Source organism: Mauremys mutica, chromosome 8 (genome assembly GCF_020497125.1).
Source record: "Mauremys mutica isolate MM-2020 ecotype Southern chromosome 8, ASM2049712v1, whole genome shotgun sequence".
NCBI lineage: Eukaryota > Metazoa > Chordata > Testudines > Geoemydidae > Mauremys > Mauremys mutica.
Window position 1 is genome coordinate 90,681,475 of NC_059079.1, and position 25,617 is coordinate 90,707,091.

The 25,617-nt window shown below is 46.1% G+C and overlaps 1 protein-coding gene across 2 annotated transcripts in view; it reads right to left on the bottom strand.

Moving 5' to 3' along the window:
• NEURL1B (neuralized E3 ubiquitin protein ligase 1B) overlaps positions 1 to 25,617 on the bottom strand; it is a 220,972-nt gene that overhangs the window by 42,218 nt on the left and 153,137 nt on the right. Inside the window, exon 1 of one of the 2 annotated variants that reach the window (XM_045027665.1) lies at positions 8,925 to 9,085. The exons of the other annotated variant lie outside the window; for it this stretch is intronic. Within the exon in view, the coding sequence (XP_044883600.1) occupies positions 8,925 to 8,955 (31 nt within the window). The 5' untranslated portion in view covers positions 8,956 to 9,085. Of the gene's footprint in view, positions 1 to 8,924; positions 9,086 to 25,617 lie in introns of those variants that run through there. 2 annotated transcript variants of the gene reach the window in all.

Genomic DNA, 25,617 nt, shown 5'->3' on the forward strand with positions numbered 1-25,617 from the left:
GAGAATAAGGAAGACATTGCCCACTCATGTGCAAATCCCGCAGAATGGGAAAAGAGAGAGGCAGGGCCGCCCAGAGGATTCAGGGGGCTGGGGACTTTGGCGGCGGGGGCCCCCTGCCACTGAATTGCCACTGAAGACCCGGCACTTCGGCAGCAGGTCCCGGGGCGGAAGGACCTCCTGCCATGGGTCTTCAGGGCACTTCGGCGGCGGGTCCCAGAGCGGAAGGACCCCCTGCCACCGAATTACCACCGAAGACCCGGCACTTTGGCGGCAGGTCCCGGGGAGGAAGGACCTCCTGCCGCGGGTCTTCGGGTCACTTCAGCAGTGGGTCCCGGAGCAGAAGGACCCCCTGCCGCCGAAGACCCGGAGCGGAAGAAGCTCTGGGGGCCCGGGCCCTGCGAGAGTTTTCCGGGGCCCACGGAGCGAGTGAAGGACCCCGCTCCAGGGGCCCTGAAAAACTCTCGTGGGGGCCTCTGTGGAGCCCAGGGCCTGGGGCAAATTGCCCCACTTGCCGCCCCCCTCAGGCGGGCGTGGAGAGAGGCAGGTAATGGGAAGCCCGGGAGAATAGCTGGCCGTAATCACCCAAAGAGAGATAGGCAGGAGAAGTAGGTGCCCAGGCAGCATGCAGCTCAGCAACGTAAAAATACAAAGCAGTCCAAGATTCCAAACTGTGAGAAGGGCTAACTTTATAAACACACTTACCTCTCTGCTGGATGCAACACTTGGCCTGACTCCTCTCTCTTTCACTTTCTATCTGCTTTCTAAGAGAAAGAAGGTGGGTGAGGTAATAACTTTTATTGGACCAACTTCTGTCCGAGGAAGAGCTCTGTGTAAGCTCGAAAGCTGGTCTCTCTCACCAACAGAAGTTGGTCCAACAAAAGTGATCACCTCACCCACCGTGTCTCCAATATCCTGGGACCAACATGACCACATCAACACCGCATGTACCAGCTTTCTAAGTCATCTCAACAAGTGAGCACTCACGTGTGTGTTCTCACAAACGCTCTCTCCCGCTCCACCATTACCTATTTCAATAGCTTCACTGTAACCTCCTTCCTTCCTTTCCTGTCTTTTGAACCCAGCAAAATCCATCACTCAGACACACGCATGCCCCCGCTCTGTGAAGGCTTATTTTAGTTACAAACCTTCACAGACAGGCACTGTGACAATTTGATAGAGAAGAAGAACACAAGGTTTCTTTTCAAGGCAAGCTGTGCAGCAGGCATTGCCTAACCAAAAGTGTACCTGGAAAACAGAACTGGCTTAATGCTAAATCCACCGGCGCAGACAAAGAGCAATATGTTTATCTCCACCCTTGATTAAAGCCAATGAAAATTATACGGAGGAGGATCCTTGATGGAATGAGACCAGGACTGTTACATAAGCTTCAAAGTGAATTATCAAGTCAAATAAACATTAATGCTCACATTTTCAAACTTGAGTGCTTAAAGTTCGGCACCTAAACTTCCACATAAGTGGTCTAATTTTCAGAGGGGCCGGACACACACAATTTCCTTTGCCTTTCAAAGGGAGCTCTGTGTGTTCAACATCTTTGAAAGTCAGGCCACTATAACAAGGTGTTTAAATGCACACATTTAGGTGTGTGATTTTAAGCATCTATGTTTGAAAAGTTGGGCCTATAAGAACAATGGTTATATTTGGGTACACCTGTCTTCTGAATGAAAAATCCTTTGAATTCCAGTCATTTTCTGACTGTCACACAGTGCAAAAGTGTTGTGTTTACTAGAGGCAGCATTTTACCAGTTACTAAAACAATACTGTACCCCTTCTAGAATGCAAAAAGTACAACAAAATAGAAGATAACTGAATTGTATGTGTCAAGAATGCACTATATAATTTAGCAGCAGATAGTAACCGAAAAGTGCTCTGATTTTAATAATACCCTTGGAAAAGTACTGTATGGTTGTCTGAACAGTAAGAGGGCACTGGGGCCAGCATGGTGGTTCAACACAGCTACAATTTTGATAGATGCTGTCTTCCTGGATGTGTATATAGTTGGTTATATAGTCTGAACAATCCAAATTTTGACAGTAGCATCTGAATTTACCAAACCAGTTGGATGCAAGGAATTTCTGGATTTGTACTGTGCTAGGCTGTTTATATATAGTTCTCAGCATATGAATCATACATACTGTGCTGGAGCCTTGAATCACACAACAGTCTTCAGTGTCAGGTTTCCTTCAGAGGAATACAAATGCAAAAAGCTACAAAACACACAACAAGATAATCTTATTTTGCACTTCTATGGCTTCTTTTGTTGGAGGATTTCATGGTCTGCAGATGTTAATTAGATCTTACAACCCCCCAGGCGACAAACAATATTTATATCCAAAAATGAGACACAGCACGATAAAGTGACTTGATCAAAGTCCACAGCAAGTCAGTAGCAGAGCCCATAAGAGAACTCAGGAACCCTGACTCCCAAACTCTGCTTTACCAATAAAAAAAGGAAAAGAGACATAAATAAGGTTGTTGTTGGGATAAGAATGACATGACACTGACAACTCCTTCTACCCAATAAATCCCTACCAACCAGACAAAACAAAAAAAGAGGAAATGAATTAAATGTAAACAATCAACACCAAAAATCATACTACAAGCTGAGTTTTTACCTCAGAAAGGGAGAAAGATCAGAGGCTCCAGGAAATTCACTAGGGGCTTCAATAGTGCTATCGATTTTACATGGAGGCTGATGGGCAGCAACATAAGACAGACAGATATGTTTGTTCCTCCCACCTTTACCCGTTAGGATCTTTCCTTGCCAACATTTTGAAAGAAGCTCATAGTGGGAAACATCACTTGGGTGAAGGAGATTTTTAACTGTGGCAAAAGGGTTAGTTTCCCTCCCGGTTTCCATTATGGCAAGGATATTTTCTCCCCACAAAACACCCCAACTCTGAATGTGCCAGCAAAGAACATGTGTTCTCAAGCGATCCCCGACGTAAGGTCTAAGTACTCTCACCTCCGAGGGAAGCTAGTGCTCAGCAGCTCCTGGGATTGCATCGTAATAACTAGATAAAACAGTACAGTTCACACAAGGAAAGGTGTAGAGCAGAGTGGGGATTTTTGGTTGAAATACAAGCAGCCATTCGAAGAGTGTACATTGGTCGATACAATTCACAGAGGTGGTGCGTTAAGGAGGGGCTTGAAGAGGAGTGAGCGAAAGCATGGTATGAATCTGAAGGGAGTTTCAGACACATGAAGGTGTGAAGATTAGCAGTGGGAGGAGGACGTGAAGGGTGTAGCTGGGGGGCATATATATATTTCATACATACGGAAGAGGCCTTGAAGCTAAGGAGAAGATCTTTTTTTATTTTTAAGAACAAGCCCCATTATTCCTCATGTTTACCAAAGACACATGCCAGCCATACCTGATATTCTTTGCAGTTGTGATTAAGGCTGGGGGAGCAGCCTGGCAATCAAACCCAAGCCGGATTGTAAAAAGGGAGTCTGGTTGCTTTGTTAAATACCAATGGCCCTATTTGGGCCAGAGTCACCAACTGGTACATTCTTGGCTTGTACGTCGGTTACTTACTCTGATTCTCCCTGATGCGTTCCCGCCCTCCTGCTGGAGCAGCTGTCAGTGCTTCTCTCCAACCACTGCAGGTGGCTGGCTAAGACATCCCCCACTTCTCTCAGCTGGACCTCTCTCTGCATGCCAATCATTGCAGCATTCTGCTACGCCCTGATTCAATGTAGGGACTTCTCCAAGTCACGAGGCTCCCATCAGTTCTCTTCAGCACTCCCTCTCTTAGCCTCTCCAAGCCTGTCTGATGACCTCTCCACTCCCCTCAGGCACCTATACACTCACTGCTCTCTACCATATCTCAGCTCCCTACTAGCCATATTATGAGCATGTGGAAGCCCAACACACACATGTATTTTGAGGGGAAATGGCCAGGGCAGTGTGACAGGCTGAGAAAGAGACGAGAGAAGTTAGTAGCCAGGATGGGGCTAGGGCTGAGGACGCAAATCAGGAGGTTAGAAATAGGGAACAGTTAGAAACCTTATTGTTGGTAACAGGGGAAGAGGAGGAGGAGGAAAGGGCATGGGGTGGGGAGAAGGGGGCTGCATGCAGTGCATCTTGGGGATGGAGGAAGGGCTGGAGTGAGTGTCACCATAAAGGAGGAGAAGGCGACAGGAAGAATTTGAGATAGCTTATAGGATTTGTGTTGGTGAACGGGAGGAAGAGTGAGTGAAAAGGGGGGGCTGAAACGAAGGAGTGGAGGTAAAATAAAAAAGAAGCAACAGAGACAGTGGGAGGGGAGGGAGGATGAGAAGAAATAATCAGGTAGAGGAGAGGTGAAGTCAAAGCCAAGGGGAGCAATAGCAGAGACTAGGGAGCTGAAAGCAACCAGTGGGGAAAGCTAGGCAATCAGCAAAAACAGACAAGAACAAATTAGCTTCAAAAACACAAGGGGTAACATTACCTACAACCCCACCTCAATGTCATAAAATTAGTCCTTGGTATGTGACATAATCCTCCAACAACTTCCACTTGACCACTCAGCCAGCTTTGCAAGTCAGAAGAAGTTCTACCTATTGACGGCAACATTGCAAATTAGTTTATCATCTACAGAAGAAAGAAAAGTGGTGGGCTTGAATGAAGTCTTCATTCTTGCTTAACCACTCAGCCACAAATTATTTTAAACAACAGACAGCAGGAGGGTGGAGGCAAAGGGTGCATATCCAAACACAGGGTCCAATACTGCCTTCCTCCACTCAGGCAATGCTCCCATTGAAGTCTGAGTAGGCATGGTAGGTCTGGGCCCACATATCAGGGAAAGGAGGTGCAGCATAAGGATTTAAATTCCCAGAGTTGTTGTGCAGTGAACATATCTTGCACATCATACATGAAAGTGAATCAATATGAACAGATTGCTAAGGAGTTCTGTTGACCCATTGGTGGCTGAGATTAATAACCAAAGGGAACGCTTATTTTGCTGACAGAATGCTTTATGTATCATCAAGCTGTCACCTAGATAAGATCAATTTCCACCACCCCAGAGTCTTTGTTAAATGTATTTGACACATCTCAGCTCTTTTCATCCAATGCCTCCTTAACCAGCTCAAATATAGAAACTGGCTTTCATTAGCCCTGCTCTGTTACTTATTTCAGTACCACTCCATTTAGGAATCTTGCTGTTAATTTGAAAGTTGCCTTAATCTACTGTGTTAACCATCAAAATGCTTGGCCAGCAGAAGGTAACCAAACTTCTGATACAATTTCTTCAGCATCAGTAGGATGCTTGCTTCTATCATTAAATGAAGATGTCTGATAAAAAGAGATAAGGAAGCTTAACGTTTCAAGTGGCAATAAGCAGCTGAAGTTCAATCAAGTGAACTTATAAACACAAATGAATGAACAATGCAAAGGGGGGGGGGTTCAGATTGCCTTTCAGCATTTGAGATAAGAATTGGACAAATTTATATGTAAATCCAAAAATAGTTTGATTGTTTGGCTTTTCCATGAGGCAAATGCAAGAGATCTCTCTAGATTTTCTCCACATCTAATCAGAATGGAAATCAGTTTTCCATCTTCAACTCTTTTTATGTTGATTTAAAAAAATAAAAAGAAAGAAAAAAAAAAGAAGCCACATTGTACATTTAGCAAAAAGTTTAAAAGAAGTGTTGGGCTAGTATTAATGGCCTTTTTTTTCCTTCAAATACCTTCCACAGCTTCTGTGACATGGGAGAGAAATTTCTCTGTGAGCTAAAATGAGACAGTGTGTTGTTCATTTTGTCAGGGTGCAAAGGAAGAATTTTTCAGACATATGCAGGAAAGAAGGAATTACCTTAGATTTAAGTCATTCTAAATAGTCATGGCCTTTGTAAATAGGAATTCACCCAAGAATTCAGTCTGCGGAAAGGACTTTCCCATTTTCAAACAACTGCTCAGAAAAAAAAATTCAACACCTGCTTCTATCTAGAATGACAGTTTTGTAACAAAGGGTTGCTACACTACAAACTATGAACCCAATATGGCAAACACTCCCTTTTAACCAATCAGTGGAAGTTAGGAACTTAAATACCTTTAAGGTTCAGGGCCTCAGTTCCCCAGAAGCAAATAATTAAGTACAGACTTGCAGAATTCGGTCCTAAACTTGAAATATATATATATTTTAAAGGGAAAAAAACTGTTCTTCTTTCATCTTAAGTGCTTTGTGCAGCATTATGCTGCCTGCTTCTTTTTTTTTTTTTAACTTTTACTATTTAAAAAAATCAGCAGAATTTCAGAAATGTCACATTTTTAGAATCTTTCAGAACAATTTCAAACAACATTTGAGCATCATAAATGTTTTTGCCTTGCACATCTTGGAAAACATTTACAAGCAGAATATTCCCAACCAATTGGTACTTTTCAGAAAACCTCAGTTCAGGGGTACAACATGAAAATGAAGGTTAATCAGAACAATGACAAAGTGAGGAATTTTATAGTCTGAAGAAAAGGCTTTTTAAAAAAAATAAAAAAAACAGAGAAAAACAAAAGAAGTCTTTCATCACCAGTAATTGCTCAATATCAAAACATAACTGACTTAACCAAGGATTTAACTCCCAGCTATTATGTTATGCACATGTAGGCTGCTCAGTAAAGACTGTTCTAGCAACAGGCAGAAATAACTTTTATAACCCCTTAACCTTATATAGAAAATAAAAGTGCTTCTAGCTACATCCCACATCCCACCAGGTAAAGCTTTTCGCTCATGAAACTCTGTCTTTAACAATGAGGGATAGCTCAGTGGTTTGAGCATTGGCCTGCTAAACCCAGGGTTGTGAGTTCAATCCTTGAGGGGGTCATTTAGGAATTGGGGGCAAAAATCTGTCTGGGGATTAGCCCTGCTTTGAGCAGGAGGTTAGACTAGATGACCCCCTGAGGTCCCTTCCAACCCTGATATTCTATGTATCTGTGGCTCTCTCCCATGTTTGGGATGGTTACCCTCTATCTGTAGAGCCTACTGATTGGAGAAAATCCATCCAATCTCAAGAACTCCCTTTAACTCTTTTATTTGTTGATTCATCAAGTATTACATAAATCAGCTCTGATGTCTTTTATGATGAGAAAAGATCATTTCCTATATAGGCGTAATATCTGTAGGAGAGAGATGCAAGTGCAGATGGAAATAAGATATATAAGCTTTCATCTAAAAAATCTCCTGCTGGGTTCATAGCTAATCACAAACAACAACCCTAAAAGCTCTTTTGTGAGTCACCCTTTCTTTTCACAGAAAATATAAGGGCAAATCCAAGTGCAAATCTTCAGTATTCAAACCTTGGGCTGATTACTGGGAGGCATGTGTGCACTCAGTAGGTCCTTCTGTTTCTTTAAATAAGCTCAATAATACTCTTTTTATTTATGGGGTGCCCAAAGTACAAAGGGTGAAATGCAGGATGGCTGCAAAGAAAAGAAAAGAAAAAACAGCTGAAGATAGCAATTCACAAGGGTTCAGTAATTCAGTACTGTTGATTCTATAGACCCACAGCTTTTATTATCCACTGATTCTTTCAGGGGAAAAACTCGCAATTATGAGCTTGTAAGAAAAAGAATATCTGCTTGTCTTATATAAAAGAGGAGCATTCACTGAAAAGGCCTTTTAAAACCAAGGCAGTCCACCAAACATTTCAGATCTGCTTTCAGATAGTTTCCCTCTTGTGTCGCTGAACAGCTGAAGAAGTTGTGCACAATTACACACAGAGTCCTTTTTTAAAAACAACGAAAAGCATTTCAATTGAAAGCCAGGGTCTCTCCATTTCAGCTGCAAGAACAGTACCAGTTTACCCTCTTTTGTTGCACTCCCAGGGTTCAGAATCTACCCCAGCTGCTAAAGGTCCATTGTCTTTATTCCCATTGCTTCTGGAGTCTCCGGAGGACCCTCGAGTTTTAGAAAGCTTATTCTGGTTATGACACAGGAACTGGGATTAAAAAGAAGGGAAAATATACAAATCCTAAACTGTCCCTAAAGTGATCATCTCTTCTGTCGGCGCAACGCTTGGCTACTGAACAAAAGCCATTAGTTTCAGCATCTGTCCCTTCACACATCTAACCCTGCCCGATGTGTCCACTGGAAAGGAACACTCTCCCTCACCTCCTCAACACACACTTTCAGCCCCTACCTCCCATGGACAACAGAAAACTAGCCCCCTTTGCCATACGCACATACACACAAAACTGAGCACCATTTGGAAAGTAAAGAGAGCTAAGGGTTGCTAGTCTGAGCTACTTAAACAGGGGAGATGTAAAGATACACAAAAAGGATTTGGATTTTAAATGTCTCCTTGCTAAACAATGCTGCTTCCTTCACTGCCAAAGACTGCAAAGAGGACTTCAAAAACTCCCTCCCCCCTTTTAAAAAGAAATTCCCCCTTTTCTCTTTTAGACTGTACACACACCATCCATCCCCTTTCCTTCCTGCCAGATTTTAATCTGTGGCAGTGAGAGAGAAGGGGGGCTGTTCTTCCCCCACATACACCCACGTGCTGGCACTCCAGAACCACAAACCCAGGGGGTAAAACCCGCTCTCCTTGGTCTCAGTAACAGCAGCATGTGACAGAAAGCAGCATGTGCAGCAGCCGGGGCAGCGCTCTGCCTTTCCTACTGACTGCAGGACACCAGGAGAGCAGCATGGAAACTCCAGATCATACAGCACAAAGCTGCTGCCCACTTGCTCAGACAAAAACAGCCACTTCCTAGGAGGTGGAGCAGCTCCCTCCAGCCCTGGCATCTCGGGAGAGAGGGAGGATGGGGAGAGGTATCTGCGGGGTGTCGGGCTCGCTCTCCAGCCCTGGCATGGATGGGGGGTTAGTTCCCTCCAGACGAGAGAGGGGGCGGGGGCAGCTCCGTCCGGGAAGCCCCGGGGACAGCGCGCTCCCTGGGGAGCGGGGGCTGCAGGGCTCCAGCCCCTTACCTGGCAGGCTCTTGTGCGCCGTGTTGCCCATCACTCCGCGCGGCGGGGGGCGGACGGTCTGCGGGCCCGGGGCTGCGCTGCGCTCCGAAGGGCCATTTGCCGGGGGCTGGGAGCGTCTCCTGCCGTGCCCGGGCTCCGCTCAGCGAGGCTCCCCACACCGCAGCCCGAGCCGCACTGAGCCAGCCCCGGCAGCCAGCAGCTCCCCGAGCTCCCCGCGGCCGGGCCGCCTCCAGGGGGCTGGGCGCGGGCTCAGAGCCCGCCCTGCCGGGGCGGAGCCGGCGGCTGCAGGAGCCCGGCCCTGGCGCTGCGTGGGGGCTGCAGGGCAAGACGCTAGGGGAAGCGCCAGGGCGCTGCGGGGTGGCAGAGGGCGCAGGCTGCGGGCGGCTTGCGCCTCTGAACCGGCTAATGAGCGGGGAGGCTGGGAAGCGCCTGCTGGGCGGTGGGGCTGTGCTGCCCCCACTAGCGCACACTGGGCCTGCGAGGCCGGCCAGGCAAACGGGGGCCTGCCCTTTTGAGCCTGCATGGGGAGGGTGAGCCTATCCATCAGGGTAAGGACAGCCGCTTACAAGGACCCCTCCGTTCTGTTATGATAAGGGGGCCCCACATGTTGGGGAGCCTACAGGGTGTATGCAAGACCCTCCACTACCGGTAGAAATGCAATAAAAAAAACCCCCACAACCTACAAAATTATTCCCTGGCAGGGAGAGGGCTCAGCTTACAGGCTGAAGGAGGAGACCACTCTCTTTACCTTTCTGCTTTAGAAAAATCACTATCATTTTTTACCAGGCTCAGACCATGCTAGTGCTTCAAGCTTTGTTCTCAGAACAGATAGTTACCACTAAAAACTTTATTTAAAAAGTTTCATTTGGGGAACATGGTCCAGTGGTTAAAAGGGAGACTTGAGCTGTTCTTTTGCTGTATGACTGCTCTGTGACTCAGCAAAAACAAGGAGTCCTTGGGGCACCTTAGAGACCAACACATTTATGGGGGCATAAGCTTTCATGGGCTAAAACCTAATTCATCAGATGCAGATCCATGCATCTGATTAAGTGGGTTTTAGCTCACAAAAGCTTATGCCCACATAAGTTTGTTAGTCTCTAAGGTGCCCCAAGGACTCAGGCTGTATCAGCAAAAACAACACAAACACAGCTACCACTCTGAAATCTGTGACTTAGTTTTCCCACTTGACAACCAAGGACAATAACATTCCCCGCAGCACAGAGGTTTTGTTTTGATAAATTCAGTAATAGTTGTGGGGCACTCAGCTATTACGATAATGAAGGCCATAGAAGCAGTCAGTTGGAAGTGCAGCATTCACAATATTATAATTGTGATTTTTACATTTTTCTGTCTGAAATAGAACAGCAAATTTAGAACAGCCATAAGACAAGTTGTCTATAGGTGTTACGGTTCTGCAGAAAATGTGAACCGAGCGTAACCTATAAAGAGATGTCTGAGCCCACAAAGTTTGGAACAGTAATTTGAGGTGTTAATTCAGATCACCAGTGATAAATCATGATAATTTAGATATAATTGTTAACCATTTCATTCCTCATGTAAGAAGGAAGAGAGAGAATTGCAGATCTGCATCATCTACTATGAGTGATGTCTTACATTGGTGCCACAAGACAGTCACGGTTGGGAGATATCACCACTTATTCTTGTCCTCTCTATCAAGGAGGCAAGCCCAAAGAACACTGGGTACATTGATGCCTCACTGAGGGGGAGCTAAGGTCAGGGGTGCTGGATCAATTTGTATAGTGGGGATGCTGAGAGCCATTGAACCAAACTGTAAACCTTGTATATGATGGAAATCACTTCAAGCCAGGGGGTGCTGCAGCACCCCTAGTTCTAAAGAGCATACACAATCATATTTTGAATGTCTATGCAATCTACAGCCAGAGGAATCTAATTTGTGAGACAAGAGTGGCGCTTGTGACGACGGAGCTTAGACCAAATACCACCAGGCAAGATAAACCTATTGGGTCAGATTTTTCATCTCATGTACACAGGTAAAAATCTAGAGCAATTGCAATGAAATGACTCTGGATTTACACTGGCCCACCTGAGAGCAGAGTCTTGTCCACTGTGTAAAAGCTGAAATGACAGTCTAAATGCTAAGGCGTGTAGCACTTGGTCAAGTAAGGCTGAGGATAGCAGAGGGGGCAAAAAGATCTAATTCCCAGTATTATGCCATGGTACAGATTTGTTACAAAAGGCCTTATCAAATGAGACACCAGCAGCTGTTCTCAAAAGAGCCTGCACCCATCTGCTGTCTTCTTGGGTTAGCATATGTTGTACCACTGGCTTGGTTGCCCTGAGCTGCAAAGACATACGCAGAAATTGTCAAAGGACACGAGCGCACTCACTGAAGCATGTTCCCCTTCCAGGGGAAGGAGGAGGAAAAGTTCAGTCATGTTATCTGCACTGAGAGAAAGTCTTCGTATCACTAGAGAACACTGAAGGTGAGGCTTCGGCTAATGCAAACAACTCCCCCAGCAAGAAGAGGCACTTATTATTTTTAGGACTTAACAGCCTCAGATTGCAAGGAGAGCTGTAGAGGGGCTATTCTGCAACTGGGTTTCTTCCACTGCATGTAGGCTGTAGCGACACTTCGGCTATGCTTTCAAACACGTCTACTGTGCACTCTCCCCCTAAGGGCACCAGGTGGAGAGACGGCTCCTTGTTCCTCCTTCCCCACCCTTACACAGGGACAGGGGAAATCCTTCCTACAGACTGTCCCAAACCACCCAAAAACAGATACAAATAGAGTAAAGTAAAATGGAAATCTACATCCTGGTGACACTGAGGCAGCTCAGGGAACGCAATCAAGTTTCCTAAATTTAATATTTTGTTAAAACAACGGCTTCACCCAATATAATATAACTAGCATGAGAAATGCCCAAGGAATGTGATTTCTCCCCCTCTCCTAAAGTACCCAAAAGCAACCACAGTGGGCAAGTGCAAGAGAACCAGAAACTGACATGGATTAATTTGGAAACAGAAAGTGAAATTGAGCAGTCCAGGCTCATTTTCCAAGCTTGGAGAAATGTGAAAAGGAAACCAACTGTCTGAATAGTGAAAAAGTATTAAGAGCTCAAGAGAATTTTAAAAATCTTCCAGCTTCAGCAACTGGAGGAGTTATTGATAACACATTTCAAGAATATTTTTTGTTAGCCAGATGATTATCTTGACAGAGAACTCTCCTATAGCTTTTCCACACAAACACATACCCTGACAGCGGGGCAGAATGAAGCTGAAGTTATGAATTTACTGCACACTAAGCCCAGACCCGCTTCCATCCACACACAAATCAGTCTGAGTCAGGTCAGAAAGCACCCAGGATCTTGGTCCTAGGACCCTGGTCAGCACCAAGCCCTGTTATTTTTCTGGGGGGACACTGCCCAAGCTGCAGAGCAGTGTCAAGAGGTCTGAGTAGTGCAAAGAAACAGCTGGGCCATCATGCACAGACAGGGAGGCAACTCAGAAAGTGACTTATTATCCGTGTGTGCATACAAGAATTTTTATTAGATACCTTGGGCTGTATTTGGCTTTTAAGCCACAGGGTGACAATCAGGAGATGGGAATAATTTATTAGGAACAACTAAATCTCCATTGATTGACACCAAACTGATATATGGTATCAAATGACCCACATGCTGTCTGTTAATCCCCTTGGGAGCAGGAGGGTTGGGATGAAAGATGCTATGTAAATGTATACATTATTGTTATCACGCCGCAGTCTTACATTTCTAACAGGTGGCAGTAAATAATTACAGGCTAATCTCTTTTGATAACAGCCAGGTGAAGCGTTGACAATTTGTAGACCATTTCTGTTTTGGGGACAGAACCTGCAGTGCTTGAGAGGAATCATTTCTTCCTGGTTTGGATCATCATGTACATTAGCCATCAAACCTTCCCTTTCCATAAAACAGAACCATCGGGCAGATACACAGATATTCTGGCTGCTGTGGGGCAGGCCTCCTGTTTATTCTTGTGCTGCTGCATATGGTCAGAATCAATTCCCTTTTACTCTGCTGAACTCCCTTCTCACTTAGTCACATCTTCTTGCTCCTCTCTCTTTTCTGGCCTCCTAAACACTTATCTTCAAAATTTCAGGGAGACCAGACACCTCTCACTCTGGGATTTAGGGGTGTATCACACTCCTGGCCTCATGAGCTTCCTACCCATCTTGAAATCGGATTCAGTAGTCACCCTGTTGGCTTTCAGACTGTCCATGGAGTCTTTCCAACCCACTCCTCTCTAACCTTGCTTTCCCCCCGGTCCACTGACTCACTCCAGCCTTGGTCTCCTACCCCTTCACTCTACATTTTGGGTTGCAGATAGAAGAGTCAATCCCTCTGATTGGAACTCTGTCCTGCCAAGCCACTTCTCTCTCTTTAAAGCTTCCTTTCCTGCCGGTAGTTTAGGAGTGGCAATCTGAGCAGCATCTGTGCATGAAAGATGCTCTATAAACATAAACCAATCTAGTGTACACTTCCACAGCCCTGCCAGGCATTCAGGAATGGAGATGCTAACTTGGGCGCCGCACTATCTGAAACGGCATAGAAATGGTGGAATAATATTCTCTGAGATACGAGGCAGTAGGGACATACTTCATCTCCAGGAACAAATATACTTAAGTCAGAATACACTATTACAGTATTATAGAACTCATTCCTCTTCTAGTGTAAACACACACAGAGAGAGAAAGGCTTTCTTCTGCAGCACTCTGGCTGATGATAGATATGTTTACAAATATAGATTACACTCTTACTGCACCCAGAGCTTTCTTCCCCATAAACTGGGTAAACAGACTGATTCTGTCTTGGCAGAGGGAGGGTCATTAGAGAAGGGATTCGACCATTTGATTTAAGTGTCAAAGGAAAGATAAAGCAAAAGCATCTTCACTCATCTTGCAACTTTGTTGGCGATGGCTCAAACCTGAGACAAAGACAGGGGTTCAAGTAGTGGGAATAATTCTGCTCAAACAATTTATACAGATACTCCCCCCACAGAGAGAAGAGACTGGGTCTTAGGCCACCGGTCTCCAAGAACCAATGGGCTGAGAGCATTGAGAATAGCAGCTGCTAGTTACGGCAGAGCAAACCGTAAAAGCTGTTTCTCCACTTCCCATAGTATACAATTAAGAGGTATTTGTTTAGGAAGGATTCATGTACATCATGGCCTCAGTCGCTGCACAGAGCTATCCTGCCACCCGCACATTCCAAACGCTGAAAGCAGTTACCTTCCTCCCCTACTCCTAAGTGCTATCACAGGACACTTACAGGTCATGCAAAGAAACTTTGGAAAAAAAAAATCAAGGGAAGCAGGAGCTTCCAGTGCAACAGTAGGAAAACCTACACCATCCAAAGAACTTCTTGAACTGGCCTTGACTGCTGAGCAATTGAAGCTGTTTCCTGCCTGGAATCCCTATGGCCTCCAGGAGATTTGGCGATGGTGGGGCTTTTTTTGTTTATTTCATGTCCCTGAGAGTGCACCTCTGTCTTCTGGGTGGTCAGGGCAGGATGCAGGAGTGGCCACAAAGCTCTGACACACATCCCTAAGCCACCCTCATCTGAATATGGAAGTGCAGCCCACCGTGATGAGAGATCCCTGCCAGCAATGTTCTGATTTGAGCAGATTGATTCTGTTTTGATGGAGCAATGCCTATTTGCACAGGCCACACCCAGGGCCACCCAGAGGGGGGGGGGAAGTGGGGCAATTTGCCCCAGGCTCCGGCCCCTGCAGGGGCCCCCACGAGAATATAGTATTCTATAGTATTGCAACTTTTTTTTTATGGAAGGGGCCCCCAAAATTGCTTTGCCCCAGGCCCCCTGAATCCTCTGGGCAGCCCTGGCCACACCCCTATATTTCAAAGGAGGGCAGCTGCAACATGCTCTATTTGATACAATACAGGGGAGACTCTAGGACTCCTGGCAAGTTGCCTGCAAAACCCTCAGCTGGGAAAAGTTTGGGCCTTATAGATGAAAGGGTTCACATGAAAGGGGACAAGGAAATAGCAAAATAATACAGCTTAACAGTACATTTAACAGAGTACAGTGCCGCTCATACCAGCCCTATCCCAAAAGGACTTGCAGGGTGAAATAATACATTTACAGAGATAAATGTTAAATAAATGCAGAGGGAGAGATTAGGTGCAGAGGAGAAGGTGCTTGTACCAGCAGTGGTGAGGCTGTGTGGAAATGCAGAGCAGAGGGTGGAGGTAGCTGAGCAAAGGCAGTAGGGGAGAGAGACAATGAAAGCATCATTTGAAGGGAAGGCCCAGGTGTGTTTGATTTCAAATTTGGTTTTGTAGTACATTTGAACCTCTTTAGAAGGATCAGTACCTGCCTCACTGAGAGCAAATGGAAATGCATTGCCTTGGGTTATTCTCTCCCCTCCTACCGAGACATTTTAGATGCAAGAGAGAGGCGCTCACAATGACTTAACACAGGATTTGAACCCACATTTCCAACAAGGCAACAAGCTGATCCATCATTATCCTAAGATTTTTATTTTGAAATTACAGGCAAATACCCTTTCCGGGAGGGGGGGGGGAATTTTTCAACACCATTTGGAAAACAGACACGGGCAAGTCCCCTTATTGTTAATGGGATGTCACCAACATCTATTTGTCCTCAGCACCGCTATCAACACATAAATCTGCAAGCACTCTTTAGCATCGGCCCAAGAAAGCATTTAAAAGAAAGCATATGTAACTCAGCATTCACTAGATGCATAACATGTCCTCCCTTTTCTTTTTAAACCAAATGTTGCCCATGTAATTCTAACACAAAGGAATAGGTTGTAGGCTGTGTTATCAGATGAGTCATCATTTTCTGTGACAATACAATATGATTTGGATAATTCTTGGCACGCATGTATGGATTATAAATTATATCCTGTACATCCAGACTTTTGGTACGGTGGTCCAATGGCTGAAGCAGGGAGCTAGAAAGTCAGGTCTTCTGGGTTCTCAGCCACTACCTTGTTATGTAACCTTAGAAAGTCACTTAACTGCTCTCTGACTCATTTTCCTCCTCTGCAAAATAGCGATAATGCATCCCTACATCTCACAGGAGGGTTGTAAGACATCTTTAGTTAATGTTTGTAAAAGGGCTTTGATATCCTTGAATGAAAGATGTTACATAAGTGCAAAATTATTATTTTAAAATGTGAAAGAAAGATAGACACACTGTTCCTTCATCTGACTGATCACAGTCATCTTCCATGCAATAGGCTAATGAAAATTCCCAGAACACAGATCTTGCCTGGGTCACATACCAGACTCAGGTTAATTCAAAGTAATGGATAATGGTCAGAAATATTGGGAGTGGCAGGCAATGAGAGGGGAGAGCTTCAAAGTATGATCCTTGTCAGTAATTTCTGATTAATATTGACACAAGGGGGACTAAAAGTGCTCGATTCATTTTCCATAGGACAACTGAACAGCCATCAGACTGGAACAGTTTTTTTAATCACAATTGTTTGGGATGGATCAAAGCAGCAACCCATAGCTGAACACCTGTAAATCCAGTTGCCAATCCCCTAAACCACACAACTCCCTGTGTTTTTGTTAAATATGAACAGACCCATATTTGGTAAAGGGCCCTCAGCCAGTGATAAGACCTGACACTCATTTCAAAAGCTACCACCTGTCCTTTGGTTAGCTGCATTTTTAATGAAACCATGAAGCTTGGCTCTGTGTGTCTAAAAGCAATGAACATGCCGGTGTTAGAATATGGCAGCCTCTGTCCGTGCATTCAAGGAAGATGGGTTCATGGGATGCAAATGCCCAGGGAGGAATTCTAGTATCATAAGAAATCCCCACAGATGGTGAAATAGGAGCAGAGGAAATTTAAAAACCAGGATCTATATTTGCTGGCACAAGGGTGTCTTCCAAAAGCGATGACTGCCTGCCAAGAGGAATCTGCTGTAATTGGAACACAGCTGGGATGGATAATTGGTCAACCCTGGAACTGACTACAAATGGGCTTTTTCCCAAACACCAGCAAGGAGGGGGAGGCTGCTCCTGTAGAATGTAGTTAAACAGGCTGTCAGAAGTGGCCTCAGAGCCCTTGGGGGCGGAAAAAGGGAACCAGAAAGATATTCAAACATCACAAGACTTCCTATGCTTTGAGATCTCTCAATTGTTATTGTGTTTACAAGGGGCATTTAAAATACACTAAACTAAAAATACTTTACATCTTAGGGACCGAGTACGCAGAGGGAAAAAAAACAAAAACAAAAAAAAGATCCATGGCAGCGATTCTCAGAGCCTGGGTCCACTGACTCGTGCTCCAGCGCTTAACATAGCAGTGTAGACGCTGGAGTGTAACCTGGGCTCTGAGATCCTCCCACCTTGCCAAGTTTCAGAGCTCAGGCCCGAACATCCACATGGCTATTTTTAGCTAGGCAGCGCAAGCCCCACAAGCCAGAGTCAGTTGACCTAGCCTGTGAGACTTGCTGCCACTGGTCTTTTTTTTTTTTTTTTTTGCGATCTGCTCAGTCCACTAAATGTTAAAAATAAAAATAGGTAGTGGGGAGGCTGAATGGGATGGGGATACAGAGCCTTGAAACTCTAGATCACAAGTTCAAATCCATCCATGGTCAACTGTGGCCAGAGGTGGGTCCCATCTGATGGCTCTTAGATGATTTACATGCAGTGAGTTCAGTTCTGAGTGGACAAGTGTCCACATCACACTTGGCACGAATTGTCATCCTTGCTTGTAGTCTAAGCAGAGAGCCATGGACTGGAGGGGCCAAGAGCTAGTCCCTAGTAGTGGTCTGTCTAGGTCAGAGGCATAGAAAGCTTACATGCTCGCTGGTGGCTGTGCCTGTTGTGTAGCTCTACAGAAGACTGGCAATCTATGAACGCAAAACGTTCGTAAGCACTAAATTCATGGTGGAAAAATCCATGTGGGGCTGCCAGCACTTCTATGCAAGCTTAATTTAAAAACCAAATTCTTTGTTCTTACAACCTTGTGTTCTCCATTAAAAGCATCAAACACAAACTGGGAGAGCGATGACTCAAAGCTGCACCACGCATCTAAAGAGCGCTGGATAAATATCTCAAACCACTTGACTGCAGTTCTCGTGGTTACCATGATTTCATAGGGCGCCTTAGACACACGAGTTTCTACTGAACCTACAAAGTATTCGCCCCCTCTGTCCCGGCATGCAGTTGATTAGGATAGGAACTGAGAGCTCAAGGCCTAGGTCTCTACTTCACTGTCAGCTGCCAGTGGAGAATGGATTAATCATGATGCTTGCTGTGGATTCTCAGGGCAACCCACAAGGATTTTGAAAAGAATAAAAATCTGTGCAAGGGCAGGGGCAGGTTCTGATCTTTATTTATCATACCAGGTGTAATCCTGGATTGAAGTGAGATGGACCAACCAAGTTGCAGGGCACCCCAAATATCTGCACACAGACATAATTCCACGCAGGGATTTCTCTCTCCTGGGTGGAAGAAGGTGGTAGTGTCAGCGTTTTCTACAGCAGCCGCCTTTGTCCACTGGAGAGGGCCTTCTGGGAGCTGGGATCCAAGTTATCTCCCACTGATGCCATGGAGGGTGCCCCCTGGGGCTGCATTAACTCTTTTGCAGTGGACCTTCCATAGGGGGGAGCCAGAGGAAACCCCTCTGTCTCCAACAGAGAGAGAGACCCCTCTCAAAGGAGTTCTCAGGTTTTCACCCCTGGCCCCTTCCTCTGATTTGAGCCTAGGAGAGGGCGATCCAGACAGTGGTTTCTTTGGTTGCTGGGAAGGACAGCAAGTATGGACAGTGGAGTCTTTCTGTGCACAGACACTTCAGTTGTGCCATTAGGGCTTTGTAATGACTTTCATCGGATCTACCTGTGTAGCTCACGAGTGCTGGGCTGTACAAACTGCTTTGCACAGCCAGGAGCAATTACCTTCTGAAGATGGGGGAAGGGACAAATGGGTGGTAGTGTATTCATAGAATCATGGAAGATTAGGGTTGTAGGGGACCTCAGGAGGTCATCTAGTCCAACCCCCTGCTCAAAGCAGGACCAACCCCAACTAAATCATCCCAGCCAGGGCTTTGTCAAGCCGGGCCTTAAAAACGTCTCGGGATGGAGATTCTACCGCCTCCCTAAGTAACCCATTCCAATGCTTCACCACCCTCCTAGAGAAATATTTTTTCCTAATATCCAACCAAGACCTCCCCCATTGCAACTTGAGACCATTGCTCTTTGGTCTGTCATCTCCCACCACTGAGAATACCCTAGCTCCATCCTCTTTGGAACCCTCCTTCAGGTAGTTGAAGGCTGCTATCAAATCCCCGCTCACTCGTCTCTTCTGAAGACTAAATAAGCCCAGTTCCCTCAGCCTCTCCTCGTAAATCATGTGCCCCAGCCCCCTAATAATTTTCGTTGCCCTCCACTGGACTCTCTCCAATTTGTCCACATCCTTTCTGTAGTGGGGGACCCAAAACTGGATGCAATACTCCAGATGTGTATTGAAAAATTCAGGTAGTCAAAATTGCTAATGTTACATTGGCATCCTGCGAACCAGCCAGCCCCAAAATAGAGCCAACACAATACACATCCTGCCCAAACTAGCAACATTCATCGTATGCAAACTAGGGTTACCAACTTTCTAGTCACACAAAACCGAACACCCTAGCCCCGCCCCTTCCCTAGGCCCCCGCCTCCTGCTCACTACATTCCCCCTCCCTCAGTGGTTCACTCTCACTCACTTTCACTGGGCTGGGGCAGGGGGTTGGGGTGCAGAAGGGGATGAGGGCTCTAACTGAGGGTGCTGGCTCTGGGGTGGAACCAGAAACGAGGGCTTCAGGGTATGGGAGGGGGCTCCAGGCTGGGGTAGGGAGTTGGGGTGCATGAGGGGGTACTGGCTCTGGACTTGGGCCAGTGATGAGGGGTTTGGGGTGCAGGATGGGGCTACAAGTTGGGAGGTGGAGCTGAGGGATTCAGAGTGCAGGAGGGGGCTGTGGGTTGAGGGAGGAGGTTAAAGTGCAGGAGGGGGTGAGGGCTCTGGGGTGGGACCAGGGAATCCGGGGGTGAGGGGTTCAGGGTATGGGAGGGGGCTATGGGCTAGGGCAGGAGGTTGGGGTGCAGGAGGGGGCTCCAGGTTTAGGGGGGCTCAAGGCCGGGGCAGGGGGTCAGGGTACAGGAGAGAGTACAGGCTCTGGGCTGGGGCCAGGGATGAGGGCTCTAGAGTGCAGCATGGGGCTTCAGGTTTCAGGGGGGGCTCAGGGCTGGAGCAGGGGATTGGGGCTTCGGGTCGGGGCACAGGCTTAGCTCAGGTGGCTCCCAGTCAGCGGGGCTAAGGCCGGCTAGTCCCCACCTGTCCTGGCACTGCGCTGTGCCCCAGAAGTGGCCAGCAGGTCCGGCTCCTAGGCAGGCAGGGGCCAGGAGGCTCCATGTGCCATTCTCGCTTGCAGGCACCGCCCCCCCCAGCTCCTTTTGGCCTGTTTATGGCCAGTAGGAGTGCGGAGCCAGTGCTCAGGGCGGGGGTAGCATGTAGAACCCTGTGCCCCCACCCCCACCTAGGAGCTGGACCTGCCAGCCACTTCTGGGGCAGAGCATGGTGCCAGGACAGGTAGGGGACTAGCCTGCCTTAGATCCGCACCACCACCGACCGGACTTCGAACAGCCTGGTTAACGGTGCTGACTGGAGATGTCAGGGTCCCTCTTCGACCAGGTGTTCTGGTTGAAAACCGGACACCTGATCACCCTAATGCAAACCTCCCTCCCATGCTCTGAGCTAATGATGTCTGACTCTGTCTCACATCATAGCTAGCCTAGGGCCTGATCCTTTGAGCCCTTATTCATGTGAGTAGCCCTTACCTAAAGAGTCCAATAGGCTCTAGGGGAACTCAGGTGAGTAAGGATTTCCAGAAACAGGTCTTTAGGCTTTCAACTCCTCAGGACATGGATTGTGGCTATTCTCTTTGTAAAGCACCATGTACAATCATAGCACTAGGTATAAATGTTAACTTATTTCTTCCAGAGATTGTCCTTCCAGTGTTTCAACACCCAGCCCCAACCATACGTGTGGCATGCTACCACCCTTACCACAGACCAGACAAATTCAAGTGATAAAGGATCCAGTCTGCACTGTTCTTCTCAGAGCACATAGCATAAGACATGATTTATAGATTTTTATATATATACACACATGACCATTTATTCATCCTCTTAGCAAACAGTCCAGGAAAGCGTGGCTTAAACATTTCTGAATTGTGCAATTCTCTGCTCAGACAATCAATCCTTAGCTGAGAGCCTTCAAGGAAAGACATCATGTTGCAGGAATGCTGTAGAAGCTGTCACAAATACTGTTCCCTTTGTTGAGAATAGCATCTTTGCCTTGGATTTTTTTTCCCTTCCCCTTTTAATTTCATGAAACAGGGCCCAGTTCCAGAAAGCAAGCAGAACGTCGTTAGATTTTGCTTGTACTTTACTGGAAGGCTGAGAAACCAGATTTTAAAAATGTGCTCAGTGGGAGTTTGGTGGGACGAATTCTATCTCATAGCTCAATATTTTTTAGAGAGAGAGAAATAGCTCTGTTGCATATGGTGGATGCTTTTTCTTTTTAAGCACGTAGCTTACGTAGTTCCAGCTTTCCTTGCAGTTAAAGAAGCAAGGTAGCTGGTTTTAATTCAAATATTTCTGCAAGAGGCTGCACAGTTCAGCCTTTTCCAGAACGGTTTGCACAGAAATTCATAGGCATTTATCCAAAATTTGTGCCGAATGAGAAATAAACAGGTTTGTTGCTCTAAAGAATTGCTTACGTGAGCTCTTTGGGGCAGGGGCTGTCTTTTTGTTCTGAGCTTATACAGTGCCGAGCATAATGGGGTCCTGGTCAGTGGCTCCGAGGCGCTATCCCAATACAGATAAAGAATAGTAAGAATAATGCCTTGTGCAAAACATGGCTATTATTGGACCAAGTTAATCCTGCTGGCTTTAATACTGCTATTCTAGAGATGAACATGGGCCATTCTATTTAAAGACATTGTACAAGTGCTGGACCTGATTCATCTTCATGCTGTTTTTAAAAGGGCTTGGTTGCAGACTTGGAGTGATCCTGGATTTACAGGGGAATGAGAACAGTATCAGGGCTAGGGTCTCCACTCCTTACAAACGCTTGTACAACTCTCAGGGCCCCAGTTAGCATTGCCTTTCATGACCTTTGTGCTTGCTAGTCTGGGCCAAAGGGGCCTAGGGCAGATCTAAGCCTCCCTGGCCCCAGGAATGCCTCCCAGTTCAGCTGGATCCTCTGCTAGGTGCAGAAGCAGCTCCTCCCCCGCCCCTCAGTGGTGATCCGGCAGCCTTCCAATGGCCAATAAGGGCCACTACAACAGAGGAGCAAGTTGGGCTGCCCTAGCATGCACCGGGGTCAAACTGGCCCCTGGCAGCTTTTGAATGAGGTCAGTTCAATCTGCCTCCCCTCTGTCCTTTTGCTAGCACCTGTAATAGCACAGGGACAAATCTGGCTCTCAGGGCTGGCCGACACTGCGAATTTACATTAGCGTAGCTCCATCTCTCAAGAGTGTGAAAAACTCTTAATAAGAGATCTAGCTATGCAGCCTAACCCCCGGTTTGGACAGTGCTAGGTTGTCGGAAGAATTCTCCCACTGACCTCATTACTGCCTCTTCGGGAGGTGGATTACCAGCGCCAATGGGAGAGACCCATACCCTGATTCTGCTCTCAGTTATGCCAGTGAAAATCAGGAGGGATAGCTCAGTGGTTTGAGCACTGGCCTGCTAAACCCAGGATTGTGAGTTCAATCCTTGAGGGGGCCACTTAGGGATCTGGGGCAAAATCAGTACTTGGTCCTGCTAGTGAAGGCAGGGGGCTGGACTCGATCACCTTTCAGGGTCCCTTCCAGCGCTATGGGATAGGTATATCTCCATATTTAATTCAATAACTGAAGTTAATGAGGTTACACTAGTGTAACTATTTGGCCTGTAGGCTTCACCTGAAGTCCCAATTCTTTGGAGTAGCACAAGTAGTTGCTATGGAGACCTTTCCCCAGCAGAGGGTGATGACTTTAGGTAAGCAGGTAGGGAGCAGTAAGAAAACATTTCTAATGAAAAAAGATCCTGTTTTCTTGCAAATGATCTTATTAACAGAACAAAGGGAGGGGGAAGGGGTGACAAAACAATTAAAATCTGCTGCACTGGCGGAATTATCTCTACATTAATATTGTCTGTTTTCCATAAAGCATCAGCAATTCTTTAAAAACCTATTGTGTCAGGTTTGTTTTTAGCAGCTAATATTAAAATCTTCCCCAGGGAGACATGGGCCTAACTTGCTATCTCAGCTGTTAAATACAGGATATGTAAAAAACAAAACCACCACCCCCACTCCTCCAAGACTCAGCAACTTAAGGATGGAGATAACAGCCTTGCATCTGTGGAAGACGGTCTTAAAGAGCCCCTGTCCTATAGCTTAGGCTTCTGAAGCTGCTGAAAATTGCTTATGTTGGTCAAAATTTCCTTTCCAGTCCACAACGCAGCACTCTTATGCACAGAGATACGTACTGTGGGTATGTCTACACTGCAGCTGGGAGCATGCCTTCCAGCTCAGGCAGACTCGCTCATGCTAGCTCTCCCTGAGCTAGCGCGCTAAAAATAGCAGCATGGCCATAGTGGTGGCACAGGATAGCAGCCCGACCTCCTGGGGGTGCTGAGCCACTGTCTGTGCCACTATGGCTGGCCACACTGCTATTTTTCGTGCAGTAGTTCAATCAGAGCTAATGCATCTGACTACTCGGGCTGGGAGGTATGCTTCCAGCTACCACGTAAACATACCCTGGGTCATATTCTTCCCTGGAATCAGTGGGATAATCTGGTTAAAAATCCATGGCATGATGCAGCCTTTTGCCAATACCCCTTGGTGACACAACCCTTTGTTCTGCTTGAGTCAATAGGGGCTCCTAAATCAACCAAGTGGTAAATTCCTGCCACTCTGCTCTCACAGGTAACCCTTCTGCCAGGTGTTGTCAGCAGCAACAAGGGCCAGGTACAATGTGGGGGAGGTTCCTCTTTATAATTGCAAAACAACCAGCTCCAGAAACTTGGGAAAACTAGATACCTCCCCTGGGCTCCTGTAATAGGCAATACTTCCCAACTCACAAACACTGAGTCTGCGTAGAAAACATGAAAGTCAGAATAATAAGGAAGGGTAGATGGGTGATGAATGGGTGGAGAGGGAATGCTGGTAATTGTATTTACTGAACTCAGTGACCTTCCTCATCATTATTTACCTACCTTTTGATTTTTTAACAGGCAGTTCTGGAGAGGCCTTCTGATTCTGCCACTGACTCACTCTTTGACCATGGGCAAGTCCCTTTGGGCTAGATTCTGATCTCATCTACACCAGTCTAAATCCAAGCAGAGGAGAATGGTAATCAGCCAGGCCATTTATGCAGTGATTGGTGCACTGTGGGATAGCACTGAGAGGACTATTTGCACAGATTGCATTCTGCCTATAGTGGGTTATATCCACATGGACACTCAATCAATTAAGCTTGTACCAGCTGGGATCCTATTCCTACAAGGGTAATCTCCATTCATTGTTGCCCAGTTGACAATCAATCAGTTCATTGCAGGGGTCACTTGCACCAGTTCAGGGAGATCAATCAGCGCTCACTCTGGAAAATTTTCCTAGTGTAGACAATAGCTAAGATAAGAATCTGGCTCCCTATTCTTCTGTAAAATGGGGACAGTGATCCATATCCTAATTTGAGAAGCTATTTGTACAACTGAAAAGCATTGATACAGGTAACACATATTATTAGGATGTTGAGATGTTTAGAAAACTGTCTCATTTGCAGAAAACACCAACTGCAAAAGTATGTCTAGAAATGAAAACCGTTTGATAAACAGTGTCAAATATACACCCCCAAATTAGGTCTGGCTTTAAAGAATTTTTTAAAAAGGAGGGGCTGTTACAAAACATAATGGGACATTTTGTTCTTTACTTTGTCATTTCAACAAGTTCAGCCTTTTGGTTCGGAATTTAACCCTTCACCCAACCACAGGATCATTGTGCTAGTGCAGGAGAACGTGACGTGAAATTACCAGAAACTGAGCAGTTGAGTTACACTGTCCAAGCCCTGTGAAGCATGAACTGTAAACAAATAGCATAAATGGTAAGAACTAAGTTAGAGGCCAAAATTTTTCAGTGACTTGTGATCCTGGATGCCTCATTTTTTTTGACACTTGACATTAAGGGGGCTGATTTTCAGAAGATGGATGTTCAGCACTTTCTGAAGCTCAAGCCAAGGCATCTCAAGCTGACCTCCTAAAAATTAAAGCACCCAGGATCCCTAGTTACTTTTGAAAACCTTGGCCTGATTTTCCAATTTTAATAGTCAGAGGATTATCTATAACATGAATGGTTTTAAAACATATAAGGGGAAATCTTGGCCCTACTGAAGTACATGGGATCTTTGCCACTGACTTCAGTAAGATCAGAATTTCATTGATAAGGCTCAATTCAGTCCCTAAACTGACTGAACATAACCCAGGTTGGGGAATTCAGGGCAGGGCAAGATACCTGCAACCCCCTGGGGACACTGATCGACTGCCTCTCCCATGCAGTCTCCACTAGCCAGGTCCTCTCCAAGGAACTCCTGGAACTAGGTGGTGACTCCCTCTCCACTGAATCCCCACTGTGATACACCTACTCGCTCCGAGC